The sequence below is a fragment of the Apodemus sylvaticus genome, chromosome 9 (assembly GCF_947179515.1).
Source record: "Apodemus sylvaticus chromosome 9, mApoSyl1.1, whole genome shotgun sequence".
Taxonomy (NCBI): Eukaryota; Metazoa; Chordata; class Mammalia; order Rodentia; family Muridae; genus Apodemus; species Apodemus sylvaticus.
This window is the reverse complement of record NC_067480.1, coordinates 2,844,344-2,866,365: the sequence shown is the minus strand read 5'-3', so window position 1 is coordinate 2,866,365 and position 22,022 is coordinate 2,844,344. Positions and strand designations below refer to the sequence as shown.

The window sequence follows — 22,022 nt, the reverse complement described above, 5'->3', positions numbered from 1 at the left end:
TCCGCAAAGTTTGTGAACAAGAGTTTATACAGTGCTCACCTATACAAAAAAAGAAAACAGGGTGGGGTGGGGGCAGGGAAGGAAGGGCAGATAGGTAGGAAACAGAAACCATAGAGAATGAAAAGAGAGGTCTTGAGAGGCTGGCAGACACCATAGAGGATAAAATAGAGGTACTGAGAGGCAGGGAGGAATTTGTCGTGGAAGAGTCTAATCCAGGAAGCTACAGAGGCTGACGTGGCCCGAGCATGTGAGGATGTCATCAGACCGCACATGTCCACAAGCTCTCTTTTTAGTACCCAAACCATCCCCAACAAGCTGGTTTGTTTGGCATTGGCTGTATTAACTGTTCTCCTGAGAAGGCAAAGCTTCTCCTCAGTTTCTCCCTTGCTACCCAAGACAGTTTCCTCAGGTGAGCAGTCATATCTAGTTCACGATGATTTATAGCTTCCATTTCCGAGGTGGGTGTCCTCCAGTCTCTCCCCCCCACTGCTGTGTGTTTACCCCAGAGATGGTACAGCTATGACCCCCACCCATGGCTTCATGGTCATGTTCAGTGTCAGAGTGTTTTGTGTGCCCTGATCTCCCAATGGCTGTCCCTGACGATACGCAGAAATCACAGTCTTTGCTTTCACTGTCTTCCAGTGTCATCTTGCATTACAACATATAAGAAGACACCACCTCCAGTCCCACCCAGAACTACCACGAAACCTTTCATTTCTATCACAGCCCAGAGTAGCACAGAGTCTGCACAGGATGCCTACATGGACGGGCAAGGCCAGCGAGGAGACATGATCAGCCAGTCTGGCCTCAGCAACTCCACCGAAAGTCTGGACAGTATGAAGGCTCTCACGGCTGCCATCGAGGCTGCAAATGCCCAGATCCATGGCCCAGCAAGTCAACACATGGGCAGCAATGCTGCGGCTGTCACTACCACCACCACCATAGCTACTGTCACCACCGAGGATAGGAAGAAAGACTTTAAGAAAAACCGATGCCTATCTATTGGGATACAGGTAACTGCTCTCTTCTGTACCTTGAAACAGAACCCACTGAGAAGTGTGCTCCTTCGTGTGTGTGTGTGTGTGTGTGTGTGTGGTGTGTGTGTGAGTGTGTGTGTGGTGTGTGTGTAGTGTGTGTGGTGTGTGTGTGTGTGGTGTGTGTGTGAGTGTGTGTGTGGTGTGTGTGTAGTGTGTGTGTGTGTGGTGTGTGTGTGTGTGTGTGGTATGTGTGTGTGTGTGGTGTGTGTGTGAGTGTGTGTGTGGTGTGTGTGGTGTGTGTGTGTGTGTGGTGTGTGTGTGTGTGAGTGTGTGTGTGTGTGTGTGTGTGTGTGTCCAGGAAATTATTTTGCCATTGAGGATGAGAGAAGGGGATGATCAAATTATCAGCAGAACTATGGCTGGGCGGGCAGTGCACGCCTGTGATCTCAGCACTCAAAAACCTGAGGCAACAAAGTTGCAAATTGAGGCCAGTTTTAGTAGCAGAGACCTTTAACTCCCGGCATAGGCAAAGCTCTGATTCCAAAGCCAGCCTGAATAACATAGCAAGATTCTGTCGAAAACAAAGAAAGAAAGGAGGGTTGAGAGTTCAAGGCCATCTTAGGACAGTTTAGACTATATGTGCCTTTCTTAAAACAAATCAAAATACAAAAAAAAAAAAAATTAAAAAACAAAATTACATCTGCCGTTACTTTGTATGTATATCAAAGTACCCTAAGTGTCTTGTGTACATTTTGATTCTCAGAGTTCACGAGCTATGACTGTAGCTATCACAGTTACTGCTTGTCCAGAGGACCTGGATTGGGTCTCAGCACCCACCTGGTTACTCACAACCCTCTATAACTCCAGTTCATAGCGGTCCATTGCTCCCTGCCGGCCTCCTCAGGCGTCAGTCACTGACATGGCGCAAACACGTACAGGCAGGCAAACGTCCATATATTAAAAATAAATGTTTTTATTGAAAATATTTTTTCTATAGCCTATATTCTGATCATGGTTTCCCATCAACCAAATCTACCACCACCCTTTCTCTCATTAGAAATCAGACAAGCACATAAAAGTAGAAACAAACAAACAAAACAGAAAAAAAAAAAAAAAAAAAAAAAACAGCTTAAAAAAAAAAAAATCCCAGGCAAAGCATTATGGACAAAACTCTCCAAATACCATTGAGCTCATGTGCTGGGCCTGGGACCTGCCTTGCTTTTTTTTTTTCTTCTTTTGGTTTTGGTTTGGGTTTTTCAAGACAGGGTTTCTCTGTGTAGCTCTGGCTGTTCTGGAACTCACTCCGTAGCCTAGGCTGGCCACGAACTCAGAAATCCACCTACCTCTGCCTCCCAAGTGCTGGGATTAAAGGTGTGTGCCACCACTGCCTGGCCAGAGCTTCCTTTACAAGCAGGTGTGGATTGGAAATGGCTTCTGGGGTAGGATGGGGGTTTGTTCCCACTCCTCCTCTCAGCGCTGGACCACCTTCAGGCCCAGACCCAGCAGGCCCTGTGACTGCTGCCAGAGAGTTCATGTGTGTGTTGTGTCTGGAAGGCATTGTTTGTTTGGTTTGCTCCATTCAGAAGAGTGTGGGGGTCAGCAAGATAGCTCAGCAGGCAGAGGTAGTCTCTGCCAAAGCTGACCATGGAAGTCCAGTCTACAGACCCCACGTGGTGGAAGGAGAGTCCCAAACCTACAGATGTCCCCTCATCTCCATCCACTCGCGTGCTGTGGCACACACATGCCCACACGCACACTCACACACACATTCACTCACATACATGCATGCACACTCACATAATACTCTCATACACACACATGCACTCACTCACACACATTCAGACATAGGCACATACAGCTGATACAGACAGGTGATAGAAATATTTATAAAGGTGTGTGTGCCCGAATATTGCTGGGGTCATTGTCAGGTTGCCTTATGCCTAATCCTGTTGTATGGGAACAAAACATCCTTCATCATTCAGACGTGGGAGGCCAGGAGAGAAGTAACTGTTCTTGTGGAAAGCAACAGCTAAGCCAGCATCATGAGAAAGGAATGTGATCAGTCTTAAGGTCATTGTTGGCTATTTAATCATGCGTTTCGCGATAATACGGTGGTCAGCTCGGACACTACTCAGAGCACCCTTCCTCCCCGCAACTCATGCTCCACAGAAGGAAATATGGAAATATTTTATTATGTTGTAAATTTTCTAAAATAACACCTAGCTGACCTTGCTTTGGCTTTTTTTAAAATCACATTTGTCGTGTGTGTGCCTGTGCGCGCACACGCACGTGCACACACACATACATACATGACGAGACCTTGATTCTCTTCTAACATGTGGGTCCAGGAGATCAAACTCAGGCTTTTCAGTAGGTTCTGTTACCCACTGAGCCATCTCATCAACTTTTCCTTTGCTTTCACACCCGCCTGGGTGGCCTTACACAGATTTCCTTCCGTGAGAGAAGATGCATTCATGTCTGTGGTGCTTTTCACAGGTACCTGTTGGTGCCAGTCTACCACCTGGTAGACCATGAATCCTGGACGCACTGAACCAGCTCTTGGCACATCTGGAAGCCAAGCACATTTTTCACTCTACAGTTGTATTTTCACGGTCCATTCCAAAAAGTTCACTTTTAAAGGACAATCTTTCCCTCATACCCTCCTGTAGCCTCCAGGTGCAAGTGAGCAGTTCTCTCAAAGAGCTCGGGCGTAGATGCCACTGGGGGAACCAAGAGTCCAAGCCAGCCTCGTGCCCACATCTCTCCCTTCCCACTAGAATCTAAATTTCCTTCTTATCCTTAAAGGATCAGATCCTCCTGCCTTTCCCTATCAAATGATGAGATATTGTCAGGAATGCTAGGACGGAATGAGGATTTTTAATTTATCATGTGTGTATGAGGAGTGGGAGGAGCTTGTGTGCCGTAGGTCCAGATCAGAAAAGTACTCTCAGGAAGAATTTTCTCCTTTATTAGGTGGGACCCAGGATTGAATTCAGCTTGATAGGTTTGGCAGGAAGCCTTTTCCCAATGAGCCATCTCGATCACCCAAGAACAGCATTTTTTTAAAGCTCTAAATTCCAGGCCTGCAAGATGGCTCAGCAGGTAAAGGCCCTTGCTGTATAGCCTGAACAGCTGAGTTTGAGTCCAGAACCCAGTGTAGGAGGAGTCAAACAACTACCGGAAGTTGTCCTCCGCAACACAGGAGCTCTGTGGCAGGCACCCCACCCTGCCCGTGCCACAGATGCACGCAGTCTGGATTCCTGAGAGGGTTATTGTTTAGGGGACACAGATCTCTGTTTGGGATTCTGGTCAATTCTGCCAATGGCTGTTTGGGGTAACTGCACAGCAACATGAATGTGCCCAGTGCCTTTCAACCATGCATGTCACCATGGTTACAGGGGGAAAGTTTATGTTATACACCTTCACCGTGGTGATTATCATATCTGCCTTTCTATCTGACACTGAGTTAGTGCCATGGGATGGTAGCTTGCTTTGTCTCAACATTTACTTCATTCTTTTTCAAAAGTCTTTATGTCATTTTCAGTAGTTAATGCATCTTTATCATCTAAAACTCAAAGCGTTTAGATTTTATTTACTTATTCTGTGTGTATGTGTGACTGTACCTGAGTGGATGTCTGTGTACTACGTTCATGTGGGAGTCTGTAAAAGTGAAGGAAAAGGATGTTGTATGCCTTGGAACTGGAGTTAAAGGCAGTTATGAGCCACCGTGTGCTGGAACTGTACTTCATACTCAGCAAAAACAGTGAATGCTTCTAACCTCGGAGCTATCTCTCTACCCCCCAAAACTTATTTATGTATAATGACAATACTTCCTGACCAGTTATGATCAATAGTCAATTAGTTCTTTTTTTTTTTTTAGGAAAATCAATGTACTCAATATTTCTATACACTGATGTTTTGTGAATATTCTAGCAAATATATATTTAACTTAATCCTTATTTTTGCCCTGGTGTTAGCATGTATCTTATAATATTCTCTACTTTGTGTGTGTGTGTGTGTGTGTGTGTGCACGTGGGCTTACTTGTACAAATCAGAGGACAAACTATAGGAGTTGATTCTCTTTCTAGCATGTGGGTTCTAGGGATTGAACCCTCATGATCAGGCTTGGGAGCAAGGGCTTTTATAGGCAGAACCATCTCAACAGCCCATTTTTTTGTTTTGTTTTGTTTTGTTTTAGACAGGGTTGGTTTCTCTGTGTATCCCCTGGCTGTCCCGGAATTGTTCTGTAGACCAGGCTGGCCATGAACTCATAAAGATGCCTCTGCCTCCTGAGGGCTGGAATTACAGGGGTGCACCACCACACTGGGTTCATGTGGTGCTGAGAATCCAGCTCAGGGCTACCAGAGTGCTAGACAAGCAATCTGACAACTGAGGTATATCTCCATTCCCCCTTTTGCATCTTCACTGGTAATTTAGAACTTCTAAGAGCATATTTGTATGTGACATCGTTTTTAATAGAATACATTCACAGAAATTACATACCCCTCGATATGTTTGATATATACAGACTCAACAACAGCTCCAAAATTATTTTTTAAATGTCTCTGGGGTGGGAAAGGTGGCTCGATGGTTAAGAGAACATGTTCATCTTCCAGAGGACCTGGGTTTGGTTCCCAGCACTCACAGCTGTCTCTAACACAAGCTCCAGTGGATTCAATACCATCTTCTGGCTTCTACAAGTAGCCCCGTACACGAGATATATGCACACAGAATCACATAAATAAGAATGAATCACATAAATAAGAATAAGTATGAATATTTAGAAAAGTAGATCTGGCTGGGTGCGGTGGTACATGACTTTAATCCTAGCAGTGAGGAGCCATAGCCAGGCAGGTCTCTAAGTTCGAGACCAGCCTGGTCTATAGAGCAAGTTCTAGGACATCCAAGGCTACATGATGAAATCCTATCTCAAAAACCCAAAACTAAAAGAAAAACCAAAAAAGAAAAGTGAGTCTGTATTGTACTTGTACGGACAATTTTCCTTCATTATTTTCTCAACTCTGCATATCATATAAATACTGTGAAATGGAAATGTTCTAGAGGCGGCCATGTACAAGGGAGGTTGGATGTGGTAATAGGTAGGTACTATGCTATCTCATCTAAGAGTCTGAGCATCCTTTTTTGTTTGTTTTTTGTTTTGGTTTGTTTTGGATTTGGTTTTTTCGAGACAGGGTTTCTCTGTATAGCCCTGGCTGTCCTGGAACTCACTCTGTAGACCAGGCTGGCCTCGAACTCAGAAATCCGCCTGCCTCTGCCTCCCAAGTGCTGGGATTACAGGCGTGCGCCACCACTGCCTGGCGAGTCTGAACATTCTTGAATGTGGATATCTATGGTGATCCTAGAACAGTTCCTGGGGAGACCAAGAAACAACTATGCTTATAACTCTGTGGTGGAATCATAGACATTTGTCAGCTTTGAAAGTAAATAACACTGTGTTTTATTAAAGACAGCGGAGTCAGGGGCTAGAGAGATGTCTCCATGGTTAAGAGCACTTAACTTCTGCTTTGGCAGAGGACCAGGGTTCAGCTCCGGTACAGTGGCTCACAGCTGCCTGTAACTCTAGCTTCAGGGGGTCTGTCGCCCTCTTCTGGCACTCCCAGGCACTTACACACATATGGTGTACATATACACTTGGGTTAACACACATACACTTTAAAAACATGTTCCTAGTAAACATTAGTAGAATCCGAGAGCACTCTAAGAATGTAATGATTGCACTATCGGATGCACAAATACGGATCAAAGAGGTAAGTCACAGAAGCAGTCCCATCAAATCCCAGAGGCCTGAGGTGAGAGTGCGTCTGCTTCTCCAGTGAGGCAATGGAAACAACTCTGTTTGCTTGATGATTCCTTCAGGTGGACGATGCCGAAGAGCCGGAGAAAACTGCAGAGAGTAAGGCGTCCAGTAAGTTCCAGTCCGTGGGAATACAAGTAGAAGAGGAGAAGTGGTAAGTTCACGGTGGAGGCTGGAGGCTGTGGCAGTGCTTCCTGTCTGGGCGGTAGGAGGGTGGCTTTGTACTCATCCTGTGTAAGTGGTGTGGTGGCTGGGCTAGTCTGCAGCTCTGCTTCCTGTCTGAGTAGTGAAGGGGTCGCACAGTATTCATCCCATAACAAGCCAGCAACCTCACTGGCCTTTCCACTACGTTTGGGAGTGCTTAGAGAGCATCAGTCAACCCCACCCCACGCTGAAATCCTGGAGAGCAGACCTTTTGAGCCAACAGTATTTGAACTGCCCTCCCCTTCGCACAAACACTGAATGCAAATGTGGAACTGCCAAAGGTCCCTCTTCAAGAAACTTTACGGCCATTTTTATATATTCATTTTATTATTAGTAGTAATAGTATTGTTTTTTGTTGTCAAGACAACAGTGTTGTACTACATGGCTGGCTGACGTAGAACTTTAAACCAAGCTGGCCTCAGACGCTCTCTGCTGTGTGCTGGGGCTAAAGGTGTGCACCACCATGCCCAGCTGTGTTTTGGTTGTTTTTTTAATTGTGGGTGTCTGTGTGGGGGTATGGGCTTGGGAGTAAAGGTACACTTGCGTGTGTGCTTGCGTGTGTGCTTGCGTGTGTGTGTGTGTGTGTGTGTGTGTGTGTGTGTGGCATGCGCGCCACACACACACACACACACACAGTAAATAAATGTTTAAAAAAAGGTTTTTAAGTACACAAGGTCCACTTTTACACTGATGTTTAAAGTGAACTTAACTGCAGAGTCTTAGTACTCAGAAGTGGGAAATTTAGAACTCTATAACATCACAGAATCCAAGTTCTATAACAGACATCTGGTGTCGATATTTTCCTTGTATGAATGAGATTCTATAATCCTATGGACTACGATGTCCTGATTATAGATTGACAAAATGAGGGAGGGCAGTTTTGGTTCTCAGAACCCACAACCTTTGGCTCATAGTTGTCTGAAACTCCAGCTATGCAGAAGATGACACATCTGGGCTATGAGAACAGGTGTGTGTGTATGTGTGTGTATCTCTCTCTCTCTCTCATACACACACACACCATTTAAAAATAACGAGTCTTTAACAACAGAGCTATATACCTTTCCCCACTGCTTGCATCTAACCCCTGCCTCTTGCGAGCCTGAGGGACCCTGACCCTGCACATCTGTGTGCTTGGCTTCTTTAGCATAAAGAGGCTTTTCCAGGATTACCTGAATTTCAGGACCTGGGAGGTCACCACTCTACCCTTCTAATAAATACAAATCTGAACAAGCCAAAAAACTATGTCCTAAATCTACTCGTGAAGTCATGTGGCAAAATATACCCTGCCCCTGCTCCCCACCACAGACACTCCAGATTAAAGAATAGAAGCCAGAAGCCAGGTAGGTACAAACTATCAGGACCATGGGTGGGAAGACAAGTCCACAAGCAGAAACCAGTCCTGGGGTGGGAAAACCCAAACTGTCACCAAATTCCTGGCACCTCAGAGAAAACTATCCAGGGGGAACTTAGAATGCCACCATACTTGGTAAATTTTACCTTAGGAACTCTCCTGGTCCTGCACAGTGAACACGGAGGCAGCAGGAAGAGGAAAGGGAAGGGAACCATTTTGTTTTAAGATTTATTGATTTAATGTATGTGAGTACACTGTCGCTCTCTTCAGACACACCAGAAGAGGGCACCAAATCTCATTACAGATGGTTGCGAGCCACCACGTGGTTGCTGGGAATCAACTCAGGTCCTCCGGAAGAACAGTCAGTGCTCTTAATTGCTGAGCCATCTCTCCAGACCCCCTGAACCATTTTTAAACTAGGTGTACACTCAGCAGAAACAACATCATGCATTTCACTTGGGGAAGAGAGATTCTCCTCTACCTTCCTCAGCTTCAAGTCTGGGGGAAGGGATATGACCAGCCCACTACTTCACCCCACCCCCATTAGCCATTCATTCCAAATAAGAGAGAGAAATAACTTGAGGAATCCCCATAAAATTACAGTCCAGAGGACAGGGTCACCAAGAGGAGAAGACAACCCCAGGGCTGTGGGAACAAACCTCTGCGTATCACTGGTAAGGAGGATGCTCTGTCACTTCTGCTACGATAGTAAGTGCCTGCCTGCCACGTAGGAAGCTGTGAAGATTAAAGTTGTAAGGAAGCAGAACAGGTGAGAAGGCTCTGTGTCTAAAGGCATTCACAGGTAGCCAGAGGACATGATGGAAAGAAACAGCTGACTTCAACGTTGTCTTCTGACCTCCACAGGTGGACTATGGGATACACACACACATATGTATGCACAGACACTAAGTACGATTTAAAAAATATTAAAGCTACATTAGATGGGTAGTGGTAGTGGCCGTGGTGGCGCACACCTTCAATCCCAGCATTTTAAGGGCAGAGGCAGGAGGATCTCTGTGAGCAAGCCCAAGGTCAGTCTGGTCTACACAGCACTAGTTCCAGGATAGCCAGGGCTACACAGAGAAACTGTTATGAAATACAGTATGGGGAGGGGGTACCTTTGGAGGGCCCATGCCTAGGTGTCCCCCTGTAATGACGCCATGCAACAGACCCGGTATATAAGATGTTCACTCGGGGACAGTAGAGGAGTGAGGGCCTGGGAAGGGATAGAGACAGACAAGTGGGCTGTAGACAGACAGACAGGACCAGAGCCATGAATGGGGGTAGGGCAGAGAGAAGGTGGAGGTGCCTAGAGAGAACAGAGAGAGCTGCTGAGTAGCTAGCGGCTCCTTTTCTATGGAGCACTCACCAGTCACGGGCACTGTCAAGTCATGAGGTAAGCAGTTGCTAGGTGCCTGAGGGCAGGCCAGCCGAATGCATGTAAACCAACACCATCTTGAAAAACAAACAGAAAAGATAGCAATATTATTGCCTTTTCTTCAAAAACAAGAGAAAGAGCTGGAGAGATGGCTCAGAGGTCTTCCAGAGGACCCAGGTTCAATTCCCAGCACCCACATGGCAGCTGTGACTGGTTCCAGAGGGATCTATCTGATGCTCTTCTCTGGCCTTCATGGGTGCTAGGCACACATATGGTACACAAACATACATGTAGGCAGAACAGCCAAACTCATAAAATAATAATTTAAAAAGAAAAGATCATGTCAGTCTTACAGTTTTATTCAAAAGCATCTCCACAGTCAAACACTCTGCCTTCCTAAATCGACACCCTGATACTTGTCCCTCTGTAAGAATGCTGGGTGTGGTGGGGCTATGGGATGCCGTGATAGAGGAAGGCACTTGCCACATAAACCTGATTACCTGAGCTCAGTTCCTGTAACCAACCTAAAAGTAGAAAGTTGGTTTCATCTGACAAACAAGCCTGCACACACACATACATATACACACACATATATGCTGATAGTAATTTTAAAATATTTCTTTTTAGTTGTGAATATGCATCTGTATGGGGATTTACACATGTAAGTGCCCACAGAGACCAGAGCCATTAGATCTCCTGGAGCTGGGGTTATAGGATGTTGTGAGCTGTCTAACCTGAGTGCTGGGAACTGGACTCAGGTTGAGGCTAGACTCAAATGCTGAGCCTTCATAATACTTTTTTGAAAAATAATTTAAAATGCTGGCAGTGTATCTCTGGGTTCAAGGCCACCCAGGGCTACACTAGATAGATGTAAGACAGACACTGGGCATGATGCACTTCTTTAATTCCAGCACTCTAGAGATGAAGTGGGTGGATCTCTGTGAGTTGAGGCCAGCCTAGGCTACATAATGAGTGCCAGGCAAGCCAAGGCTATGTACTGAGATCCTGTCTCTAAAACCCAAACAACTAAGTAAACAAACAAATTAATCCCCTAAGAAAGGCTGACAGTAATTTTAGTGCTTAATCTTCTATTCTAGAATATTCCTCCACAGGCCACTTTGTAGTTGGCCTTTCTGTGAATAAATAAGCATTTATATAAATGCTTGTTTCTGAAAGAAACCCATTGTCAGACACGGAGGGCTTGCTTTCATCTTCTATCTCTTATAATTCCCTTTTATGATTCTGCTAGTGGCAGTTCATTTAGATACCATCTTACAAAGCAACACTGGGCAGTTGAGATTCCTTCATGATAACCGGGACCCCCTCCCCCAGTTACCAAGTGTTAATGAGGAGCCAGCTGTTTTCACACTGAATACCAGATAACAACCCAGGTTTCCTTACCCAAACAGACTGGGATAAGAAACCCCAACCTCACAAAACGTGAGAATAGAAAGAAAACAGAGCCAGAAGAAAGAAATGAATATGTAAGCGGCCAGGAGGCTCCTGGTCTTCTGAATGGTCACAGTTTAGGTAAACAACAAGCCTGAAAAACCTACCTGACTAGTTATTTACTGAGCAGGAAACTTCAGAGTTCTTAATTAAAATAAATCAGCTCATAAGTTATTTGTAAAGAGGCACAGAAGCAAGAGGTGTTGGGCAGCCATCTGCTTCGAGAAGAGGCACAAACATGGAACAGCACAGAGTTTGTGGGCAGCTGGGACATCCTCAGAACATCATGGGTAGCAGATATACCATGCCCCCTTTCTCCTGGGCAGGCTCACACTAGGGCCCATGCACAAAGGAATGCTGTCCAATGGTCATTGTTTAAATGCCCTGAGTCGTTTTGTAAGGAGGCGGTTCTCTTCAACTTAACCTTTGTCAAACACTGCCTATCATCCCCCAGTTCCTGCTCTGCTCTGCAGGCCTGCCAGTAGCACAGATCTACAGGGTACATATTTGCTGCCGTGAAGGGAGGATTCTAAGCTAAGCACCCACAGTGCCTCCTCTGCATCCCTGGATGCAAGTCCTCCTGCATCTGCTCCGTCCTCTCTCTGCTTTTTGACTGCTCCCAGGAATCCCTGTGAAGTCTTCTAGGCTTTCAGACTGATAATTAACAACTCTAGGAAAGTAATCCTTTCTGTTGACTAAGGTGAGAAAGCCTGAAGCTCCCAGGGGGCTCCCCTTTCCCTAAGTTACATTGTATTAGTTCAGTGACTCTAAACTGCCCTTTGTTACATGAGCCCACTGGTAATTCTGACCTGAGCAGTGGGCACAAAAAGGGATGTGATTACTGTCTACAGAATAAAAGGACTATGTAGATTTAGTCAGAGGCAAAGATGTATAACTGGTATGATTCAGAGTAATTGGAAAAACAAAAGCCACCTGTGTCTGTGTGTGCCTGTATTCCTTCTTTTTACATTTTACTCATTTTAAAATAAGGATTGTGTACAACTGAATAATTCAATTAATGCTAAGAAAAGTAGCATTACATTTCTGGGCTGGAGAGATGGCTCAGTGGGAAAGAGTACTGGCTGCTCTGGCACTTGACCTGGGTTTGATTCCCAGCACCCACATCACAGTTCACAACTGCTGTAATTACAGTCCTAGGGGATATGACACCCTCTTCTGGTCTCTGAAGACATCAGGAACACATGTGATACACAGACATACTTGTAGACAAGTCAGCCGTATACATGAAATAACAAAATGTTTAAAAAAAAAGAACATCACCACAAAAGTTTTCTCTTTGTTACTAAATACTCATACCACATAGCTTGGCATTGGTTGCTAAGCCTGAAGACCTGAGTTTTATCCTTGGGATCTATATGATATAAAAAGAGAGCCAAGGTCCATAAATTGTCCTCTGACCCACACACACAATCTGGGGCACATGCATACCCCCTCACATACAAAGTAAGTAAATGTTTTAAAATTTTAAAACAACTTGTTAGCTTTAATGATTGTAGTACTCCAGAGACATAGGCAAGAGGATCTCTGTGAGTTTGAGGCCAGTCTGGTCTACATAGTGAGTTCAAAGATATATAATGTCCTTAGGAAAAGCACAGAAAAGAGGGATGAAATCAAAGCAAAACTCAAGAGGACAGACAAGACACTAAATCTCTGTAGTTCGAGGTCTGAAGCATGCTGATGTGATGGAAGTCCCAGAAGGCCTGAGCATCCCCAACTCTGTGGCCTGTTCTTTCAAAGGCCACATAGCCCCACTCTGTAAAAGCCCTGTGCAAACAGGGTATAATAGAAGCACCCTCTTCTCAAGGGAAAAACTTTACAAATGACTACTGTCTTATGTAGCTGTCCTGCACAGCTTAGTTGAACAGGGAGGGCACAGTCTTAGGATTTTACTGCTATGAACAGACATCATGACCAAGGCAACTCTTATAAGGACAACATTTAATTGGGACTGGCTCACAGGTTCAGAAGTTCATTCAGTTCATGATCATCAAGGTTCTATATCTTTATCTGAAGGCTTCTAGCAGAATGCTGGATTCCAGGCAGTTAGAATGAGGGTCTTAAAGCCCACCCCCCACAATGACACACGTACTCCAACAAGGCCACACCTTCTAATGGTGCCACTCCCTGAGCCAAGCATATACAAACCATCACAACTACTTTTTTTCTACTCTTGAATGAGGTCTAGTTACTGAAATGTCCCCCAAGACATCTTTCTCGCTGCCCCAATGCAAAAACATCTGGTTTCTTTTTAAAGATCGTAGACTCTTCAGGAATCATAGACTTTTAGTTTTGTTGAGACGGGATCTTACTCTCCAGCCCTAAACTTGTGACTAATGAGTCATATTGAACTTGTGAAAGTCATCCTACCTCCAAAGTGCTGGGATCACAGCATGGTCCTCTGGAGCCTCCACAAAGGTTTAGGATAAGGACAAGACGTAGGCAAGTTGTTTGCCAGAGTATAACATGAATTGCTTCTTGTCTGTTTCCCAATGGAATCTTCATTCCCATCTGGAGCATCACAACATAATCTTAACTGCATCTTTCTGTCAACACTGTGGTCTTCTGAATTTTTACCAAAATCGCCAGTTTGAGCTTCTCCTGGTAATCTCTAGGCTGCAGGCCCACACTCTTTCAAATTCCTCCTTCAAAACAGTTCAAAGGCTTAAGAACTACACGGTCAGATTTTAATCATAGCAATAACCCCACTTCTGGAACCAATTTTCCTTTTTTTTTTTTTTTTTTTTTTTTGCTGTTGTTGGGTTTTTGTTTTTTGTTTGTTTGGTTTGTTTGGGGGTTTGTTTTTCTGTTTGTTGGTTTGGTTTTGGTTTTGGTTTGGTTGTTTTTTTTGAGACAGGGTTTCTCTGAATAGCCCTGACTGTCCTGGAATTCTGTAGACCAGGCTGGCCTCAAACGTAGAAATCCACCTGCCTCTGCCTCCCAAGTGCTGGGGTTAAAGGCATGCACGTGCCACTGCCCAGCTGCTTGCTTATTTGTGTTGCTTTGATCAAAATATCTCAGAGATTGGCTTCAAGTAGCAAAGACTTGTCTCATGGTTTCAGGAGAATAAGTTCTTGGCTGCTTGGTCCCATGTGCTTGGGCAGAGCATCACTATACTGGAAACACATGATACAGTTCTTCAACTCAGGCAGACAAGAATCAGAGGAATAAGGGAATAGCGGTTACCTTCAGTAGTGTGCCCAGTGACCAAGCTCCCCAACCAAGGCTCTACTTCCTAGAGCTCTTATCACTTCCCAAGCACTTCCTCCAGCCAGGGATCATGCATCCTGCACATGTACTATTCAGACCATGAGCCTTGTTCCACAGTGAGTGCTTTGTGAATGTAATCACTCACTTGAAGAGAAAGCCAAAATCCTTTCCTGTATGTTGGTAGAAAGAATTGATGCAGAGATGCTTAGACTTGCCAAAACAATTCTCTGCTCTGTTTCACTTCCCACTTATAGAGCCCCTGCCCCTTCTCCTACCACACCTTTCCCATTGTGCTTGATTCTTAGACCTCAAGAGTTTGCTGACTATAAACAGAAAAGATATCTTGACATTAAAATGTGCTTTTAGAGCAGGATATGATAGTTGTAATCTCACACGGGGAGATTAAGAATTTAAGACCAGCTTGGAGTGCACCATCAGATCCTCCACTAACAAATAAAATCTGCTTGCCAGTGATCTGCAAACGAATACTGAAGGATGCACTCTCCAGCTGTGAAGAGATCCACATCTCATCTCCAGAAATAAAAGCGTCAGAGAACAGAATTCTTATATCTTTGATCTTCCATCAAAGTTGCCTCCATTTCTATCAGCATCCCCAAAGATAACCCAATTCTGAATGTCAAAGACTTTTCTTCCTTCATTCATCAGACAGCTCGCAGGCTCAGAGGTAGCTGTGGTAGCACAGATCTGTGATCTTAGCATCAGGAGCATTACAAGTTCAGGGTCATCCTGGGCTGCAGAGCAAGTTTGGGGCCTGCCTGGGACACACATGACCCTGTATGTTTGCTTAGTGGGCAGGTGTATGTGTGGCTGTCAGAGGAAAACAGAGGAACCAGTTGATTCTCTCCACTGTACAGGTCCCAGTGATCCAACTTAGGTCATCAAGCGAGCCACCTCACCAGCCCTAAGACCCTATTTTTTAGAACAAAAGAAAGTGCTCACAACAGGCTCATAACTGGGCCCAACAAAAAGCCGCACTGTCCTTTTTGACCACAATGACAGCCACTACAAAAGATCCCTCCTTTGATCACAGGTGACTTCATATTTACACAGGTGAAAACATTTGAGCTCTTAGTGATCTCAACTAAATGAGATATTAAAACAAAAAGTAAAAAGTGAGAGAGAGGCCCGAGAAACAGTCACTTTAAATTTAAAGCTGCATCCCTGCATTGCCCCCTAGACATTCTGGATTCAACACACTCCTTACCATCTCCTTGAATAATGATACAGTCAGTACCCAGTACCACACACTTCTCCATCTCTTTCCTTTGCTTAACAATGATGTAACCTAATCTGATAGTTCCTCACTGAGAGCACCTGAGTTTTAAAGGCGTGACCTCCACGGGGTTCAAATTTCAAAAGCCTGAAATTCAGCCTGAATCCAAGCTGGCTTCAGATGGTTCTACAGGAACACCCCTGACACATCCCCTCTTTTTCCTTTCCTCCTCCTCCCTGCCTCTCGTCCTTTCTTCCCTCCCTTCTATTTTCTCTTTCCATTTCTTCCGCTTTGCATGTATATTTTGTTTTTTAAAGATCATTTAGTTAACAGAAAGAGAGAGACTATGACTTTCACTTAACCAAAGCTGTGCTTAACCTATGTGTCAGTGAGGCTGAAGTGCCTGCCAGCTCGGCAGTTAAGATCACTTGTTCTTGTAGAGGACTTAGGTTGGTTTCCCAGACCCACTTTTCACTTGGAAGCTCTGACTAGAAAGACTTTCTAGGGGAGTCTTGACCTCAATCTCCTGTCCCTTTCTTTTGTATTTTATTTTGTATAATGAGTTATGTTGGGTCTTTATCAGAAGTGGTGCCAGCTCACAGACTGCCAAGATGGCTGGGGCACAGGAGAAGACATTTTCAGATCCCACAGGAACCTTGAGAGGAGGAGCTTGGTGGGAGAGGCTGAAGGTCCCTAAGAAGAAAGAACAAACGTCCTAAGAGTCACATCTCAACTTGGTGGCCAGACTTAGTTCTTAAAGACAAGTGCTATGGAAACAGAGGGATAAAGAGGGTGACCAGAGGCGGAGGGCTCTACCATGGAATGACTGAATTCGCCTCTCTAAAATGTCCACTTGGCTTGAACGTCACTAGTTGAATGCCAGGCAGGTTCAGACAGTAAACAAATGTCAGCATAGGAGTGTAGCTCTGTGAGTGAGCACTTGCCTAGCACGTGCATAGCCCTGGATGCAAACTCCAGCCTTCACACACACACACACCACACACTGCACCGAGGATGGCAATGCTCAGCTGTTGCTCGGTTTTGTTTTCCCCACAATAACCTGTAAGATCATTTGTAACCTATTCCATATAGAAACATTGTGGCAACAATGTAGAAAGTCCTTTCATCAGAAACACCCACTTGTTTCACAGGCACAAGGGCCCCAGCCCTGACTGCTAGTCAGAGGCTTGTCACTCAGTCTTCAGAACACACGGGGCATTGTCCTCTGCACCGGTTGATCCAGTCTCTCATCGCTGGCTTTCTGCATCCTAGGCCTGCATACTGGTTGGCCTTGTTCAGAAGTGTAATCATTACACACTGTGCCTGCGGGGCAAGCAGGAAGAGCATCAAGACTGGGAAGTGTGGGTTTGCAAACAGTGAGATCAGGCTCAGCTTTTAGGGTTACCCGTTCACAGAGTTTAATCTTAGTGACCCTTTCCTGTGTCCCTATCAGCAATTTAAAACAATCACAACTTGATCACGCCCACCACCCACAAGGGACTCTGCACTTGAAAGAGACACAGCAGTTTTGTGGTGCAGAACATCCTTTGAAAGTGTAAGAAAGCCTTTGCTTATGCGACTTAAGGGGTAGGAGGGAAAGCTTATGGGGGAGGGGGAAGGGAGGGGTTGCTGCAGTTCAAAGGCACCGCCTTTAATCCCCAACCATTTTCATTTTGCTTAACTTTTATTTCTTTATGGGTGGCTAAACTGCAAACTTCTATTAATCTACTGCCAAGTAATTTTTCTTAAGAAGGTGGATACATTACCCGATCCACAGCCGGGAGACAGTTCTCAAGAATGCTGGTAGGACAGTTTTGTGTGGCTGAAAGAGGGGAAAGTAGGCCACTGTTTTCTCTGTGGAGCAGACTCCTTCCCTGGCGAGTGTGCTCGGCTGGAACACAAGCGGACTAGTATATTTGGAAATTCAATCCCCTGGCAATCAGAGATCTTGGGGGAGAGAAGACTAAATATTTCTGCAGTTGCGATTTTTGTGTTAGTAGAACAGCCAAAATGTCAGCCGTGGTGATGAACACTGTCCAAGTCACACACAGGCAGCTGGAGAGAAAGCGTAAGGTAGGAAGTGACATTTAGCATTTAGGGACAAAGTTGAAGGAATAGAGAAACTGCCAAGAATTGAGTGGGACATTTTACCAGAATTGCCCTGCCTTTCTTGTTAAACCAAAGAGACTTCTGAACATGACTCTCAAACTTGTATACCACAGTATGCACAACTTACCCCCTCCGCCATACACACATGCACACACACTTTGGCTCTTTGGAGAATTAACAAGTTATATAAGTAACCAGAGCCGAACATGTCAACAGCTTTTGATTTCTTTTCTTTTCCTGTGTGAGTGTGTGTGTTTGTGTGTGTATGTGTGTGTGTGCGTGTGTGTCGTGTATGATGTGTATATGAGGGGTGTTGAGAAAGTGTATCACCATGTAGTCCTGACTGTTCTGGAGCTGTGTAAAGCAGGCTGGCCTTGAACTCACAGAGATCCACCTGCCTCTGTCCCCCCAAGCACTGGGCTAGATGCAGTCGGTGGTGAGACAGGATAACATGAATGGCCCCATGATGACTATGAATATCTTAACCCTATCATTATTATTACTATTAATACAGTTCCTCATGTTGTGGTGACCTCCCCAACCACAAAATTATTTTTCTTGCTGTTTTATTACTGTAATTTTGCTACTGCTATGAATCGTAACATAAATATCTGATATGCAGGGTATCTGATATGTGACCCCTGTAAAAGGGTCATTTGGCCCCCAAAGGGTCAAACCCATAGCTTGAGAACCACTACTCTAGACTCTTGGGTGCGTGCATAGGTGTGTGCTCTGAAACACATGCACATAAATCACACATGCAAACACACACAGGAAAACAAGAAGTATTGATGGGGAATAGTGAAGTTGGCATTAGAATCTATTACAGTCTGTCTCCTCACCTTTGTTACAGGATTAAGCAAGAGACTCACAGAGCTATTGGGTCAAGAAACATTGTTCCCAACCCGTGTAGTGTTAGGTGCACACCTTTAATCCTAACACTCGGGAGGCAGAAGCAAGCAGATCTCTGTGAGTTAGTGACCAGCCTGGTCTACAAAGACAGTTTCAGGACAGCTAGTGCTACACAGAGAAACTCTGTCTCAAAAAACCCAGATGATGATGGTGGTGGTGGTGTTCCTATGAATATCCATATAAAAATGGCCAAGCAGGCAGATCTCTGAGTTTGAGGCCAGCTTGGTGTATGGAGCTAGCTCCAGGATAGCCAAGGCTACATAAAGAAACCCTGACTCCAAAAACCAAAAAAAGAGAAAGGAAGAGTGAAATACCCAATCTAAACCTGTTAATAAACTGTATTTTAGGATAACTGTAGGACAGCAGACAAAAGCAAATGGAAGGCAGTTATGGAGAACTCTAGTACTCCAAGTTGATCTTTTTCCCAAAGACTTTAAACCACATTACTATGTGGACCTACAGGACTGGCAGGTAAATGCTTACCAAGCAAAAGGTTTTAATTGTAAGGGAAACCTAGCAAGTATTTAGGTAACTTCTTTCCCTAAGAGGTGTCCCCAGGAATGTAGGAATTACAAAGGTCTTGGTCAAGTCTAGTTTGTTTTTTTTCTCCCTATGTGTAAAAATATACATAAAAATTTAATCAAACTGGGCAGTGGAGGCACATGCCAGCACTTGGAAGGCAGAGGCAGGCAGATTTCTGAGTTCAAGGCCAGTCTGATCTACAGAGTGAGTTCCAGGACAGCCAGGGGTATACAGAGAAAACCTATCTTGAAAAAAATTTAGTCGAAATATTTTGCTTCTCAGTAGCTGTTTCTGATAGCTGCCCTGACCTGGAGAAGAAGTCAGACATCACTGACTTCTGTAGCTCTATGTTTTGTCCCTCTAATACCCTACGTATGTTTTATGATTTCATATTTAACCAAGATTTAGATCCATGGCAAACAGCATATTCACTTCAAAGATCGCCTCAACTGTTTCTCCTGATACCCAGGTGAAGAAGATGGGGCAAAACCACGTCATACCCACCAAAATGAACAGGGAGTAGTTAGGCTTCATTAAACACCCTGAAACTAAATCTCATTTTCCTTCTCTTCCAAGCTTCCGTAGGTTCACTCGGTCCAACAGTGTGACAACTGCAGTACAGGCTGACCTGGACTTCCATGATAATCTAGAAAATTCTCTGGAGTCTATAGAGGACAATTCGTGTCCTGGTCCCATGGCCAGACAGTTCTCGCGGGATGCCAGCACCTCTACCGTCAGTATCCAGGGTTCAGGAAACCACTATCATGCCTGTGCAGCCGACGATGACTTTGACACAGATTTTGACCCCTCTATCCTGCCTCCTCCGGACCCCTGGATTGACTCTATCACAGAAGACCCTCTGGAGGCCGTTCAAAGGTCCGTGTGCCACCGGGACGGCCATTGGTTCCTGAAGCTTCTCCAGGCAGAGCGAGACCGCATGGAAGGGTGGTGCAAGCAAATGGAAAGAGAAGAGAGGGAGAACAACCTCCCAGAGGACAGTAAGTAATGCCTCCACTCGTGTTTGTGACTGTGCTGCGGGTCCTGCTGGTTTGGGCTTGTGCATTTTCCTATTTTCATCCCAGCTGGCCAAACTTGTGTAACCTGTTTCACCCTCTGAACCTGAACTTGTGGAAGAGCTAGGCAGTTCCAGCTGAAAGACCTGAAGCTTCTAGACTGTACAATGAGAAAGAAAGAAAGAAAGAGAGAGAGAGAGAGAGAGAAAGAGAGAAAGAGAGAAAGAGAGAAAGAAAGAAAGAAAGAAAGAAAGAAAGAAAGAAAGAAAGAAAGAAAGAAAGAAAGAAAGAAAGACACTCACTGAGCAGAAGTCACATACTGTAGCTCTAAGAACTGTAGCTTCCTTTTCTCTGAAGCACACACAATACCAGTACGGCAGTGGTCTCATTGTCTCTAGGACCCCCAATTACCCAAGATGATCTTGAAAGATTTAAAAATAAAACTGTTTTTAAGATCTATCTTAGTCACAGTTACTATTGCTGCGATGAATCACATGACCAAAAGCAAGCAGGGGAGAAAAGAGTTTAATTTGGTAGCACTGTTCATCATTGAAGGAAGTCAGGACAGGAACTCAATCGGAGCAGGAACCTGGAGGCAGGAGCTGATGCAGAGGCCATGGAGGGTGCTGCTTGCTGGCTTGCTCCCCATGGGTTTCTCATCCTACCTTCTTACAGAGCCCAGGATCACCAGCAGAGTCAGCCGAGGGATGGCACCACCCACCATGGTCTGGGCCCTTCCCATCAATCATGAATTAAGAAACTGTAGACTGGCTGGCTTGCCTACAACTCCATCTTAGAGAGACATTTTCTTAATTAAGGTTTCCTCCTTTCAGAGGACCTCAATTTAATATAAAACTATTCCGTTCAAGGTCCATAGGGGATATCTTAGTTTCTTTTCTGTTACTGTGATAAAATACCCTGATAAAAACTACTTAGGAGAAAAAGAGTTTATTTCAGCTCACAAACCACCATTTCAGGGGAAAGCGGGCATATGAATCAGCTGGTCACATTATGTCCTGCCTATCTGAATAAGAAAAGGACAATGAATATATACATATTAGTGCTCAGCTTGCTTTCCCCTTGTATACATCTCAGGCTCCCCTGCCTAGGGAATGGTCCTTTCACCTCAAGATATATAATTAAGATAATCTCTCAATTCTAGGCTCATCTCCCAGTTGAATATAGATTTTGTCAGGTTGAGAATTAACACTAACAGCCATCACATATATATGAATATATGCATGTGTTGGGCAATTATAATCCTTATAGTTTTATTAGTCTTAATAACATACAATATTAAAATAACAATAATGTATAGACCAGTAGAATACTTGCTCATTGTATTTTTCAGCCTGCTTTGTTTTGTTGAGATAGGGTCTTATATAACCCAGGCTATTCTGGAACTCAGTGGCAAAAGATGGTTTTGAACTTCCTATTTCTACTGCCCAAATTCTGAGATTATAGGTGTGTGTCAGCCTATCAAGTTATGGTAGGACAGGCATGCATCACCAGGCATGGCCAGCTGACCGTTTATTTATTTATTTTTTCCCCTTTCTGAGACAAGATCTCACTGTATGGCCCTAGCTGGCCTGGAATGTTATATAGACCAGGCTGTCCTCAAATTTACAGTGATCTACCTGCCTCTTGACTCCTGGGTGCTGGGATTAAAGGTTGTGTGCCACTATGCATGGCTAACCTTACTTTTCTTTATGACTTGTTTTTGAAATTTTTATGTATATGCATGTTTTGCTTGCTTGTATGCCATGGGTACCACATGTGTATCTGGTGCCCACAGAGGTCAGGAAAGGGTATCAGGTCCCCTGAAACTGC

The 22,022-nt window shown here is 44.6% G+C and overlaps 1 protein-coding gene across 1 annotated transcript in view; it reads left to right on the top strand.

The window, feature by feature from the left end:
- The window catches only part of Dlgap1 (DLG associated protein 1), an 865,098-nt gene that overhangs the window by 812,691 nt on the left and 30,385 nt on the right, over positions 1-22,022 (top strand). Inside the window, exons 12-14 of the mRNA XM_052192730.1 lie at positions 643-1,013; positions 6,855-6,946; positions 19,756-20,177. Coding sequence (XP_052048690.1) covers positions 643-1,013; positions 6,855-6,946; positions 19,756-20,177 — 885 coding nt within the window. The remainder of the gene's footprint in view (positions 1-642; positions 1,014-6,854; positions 6,947-19,755; positions 20,178-22,022) is intronic.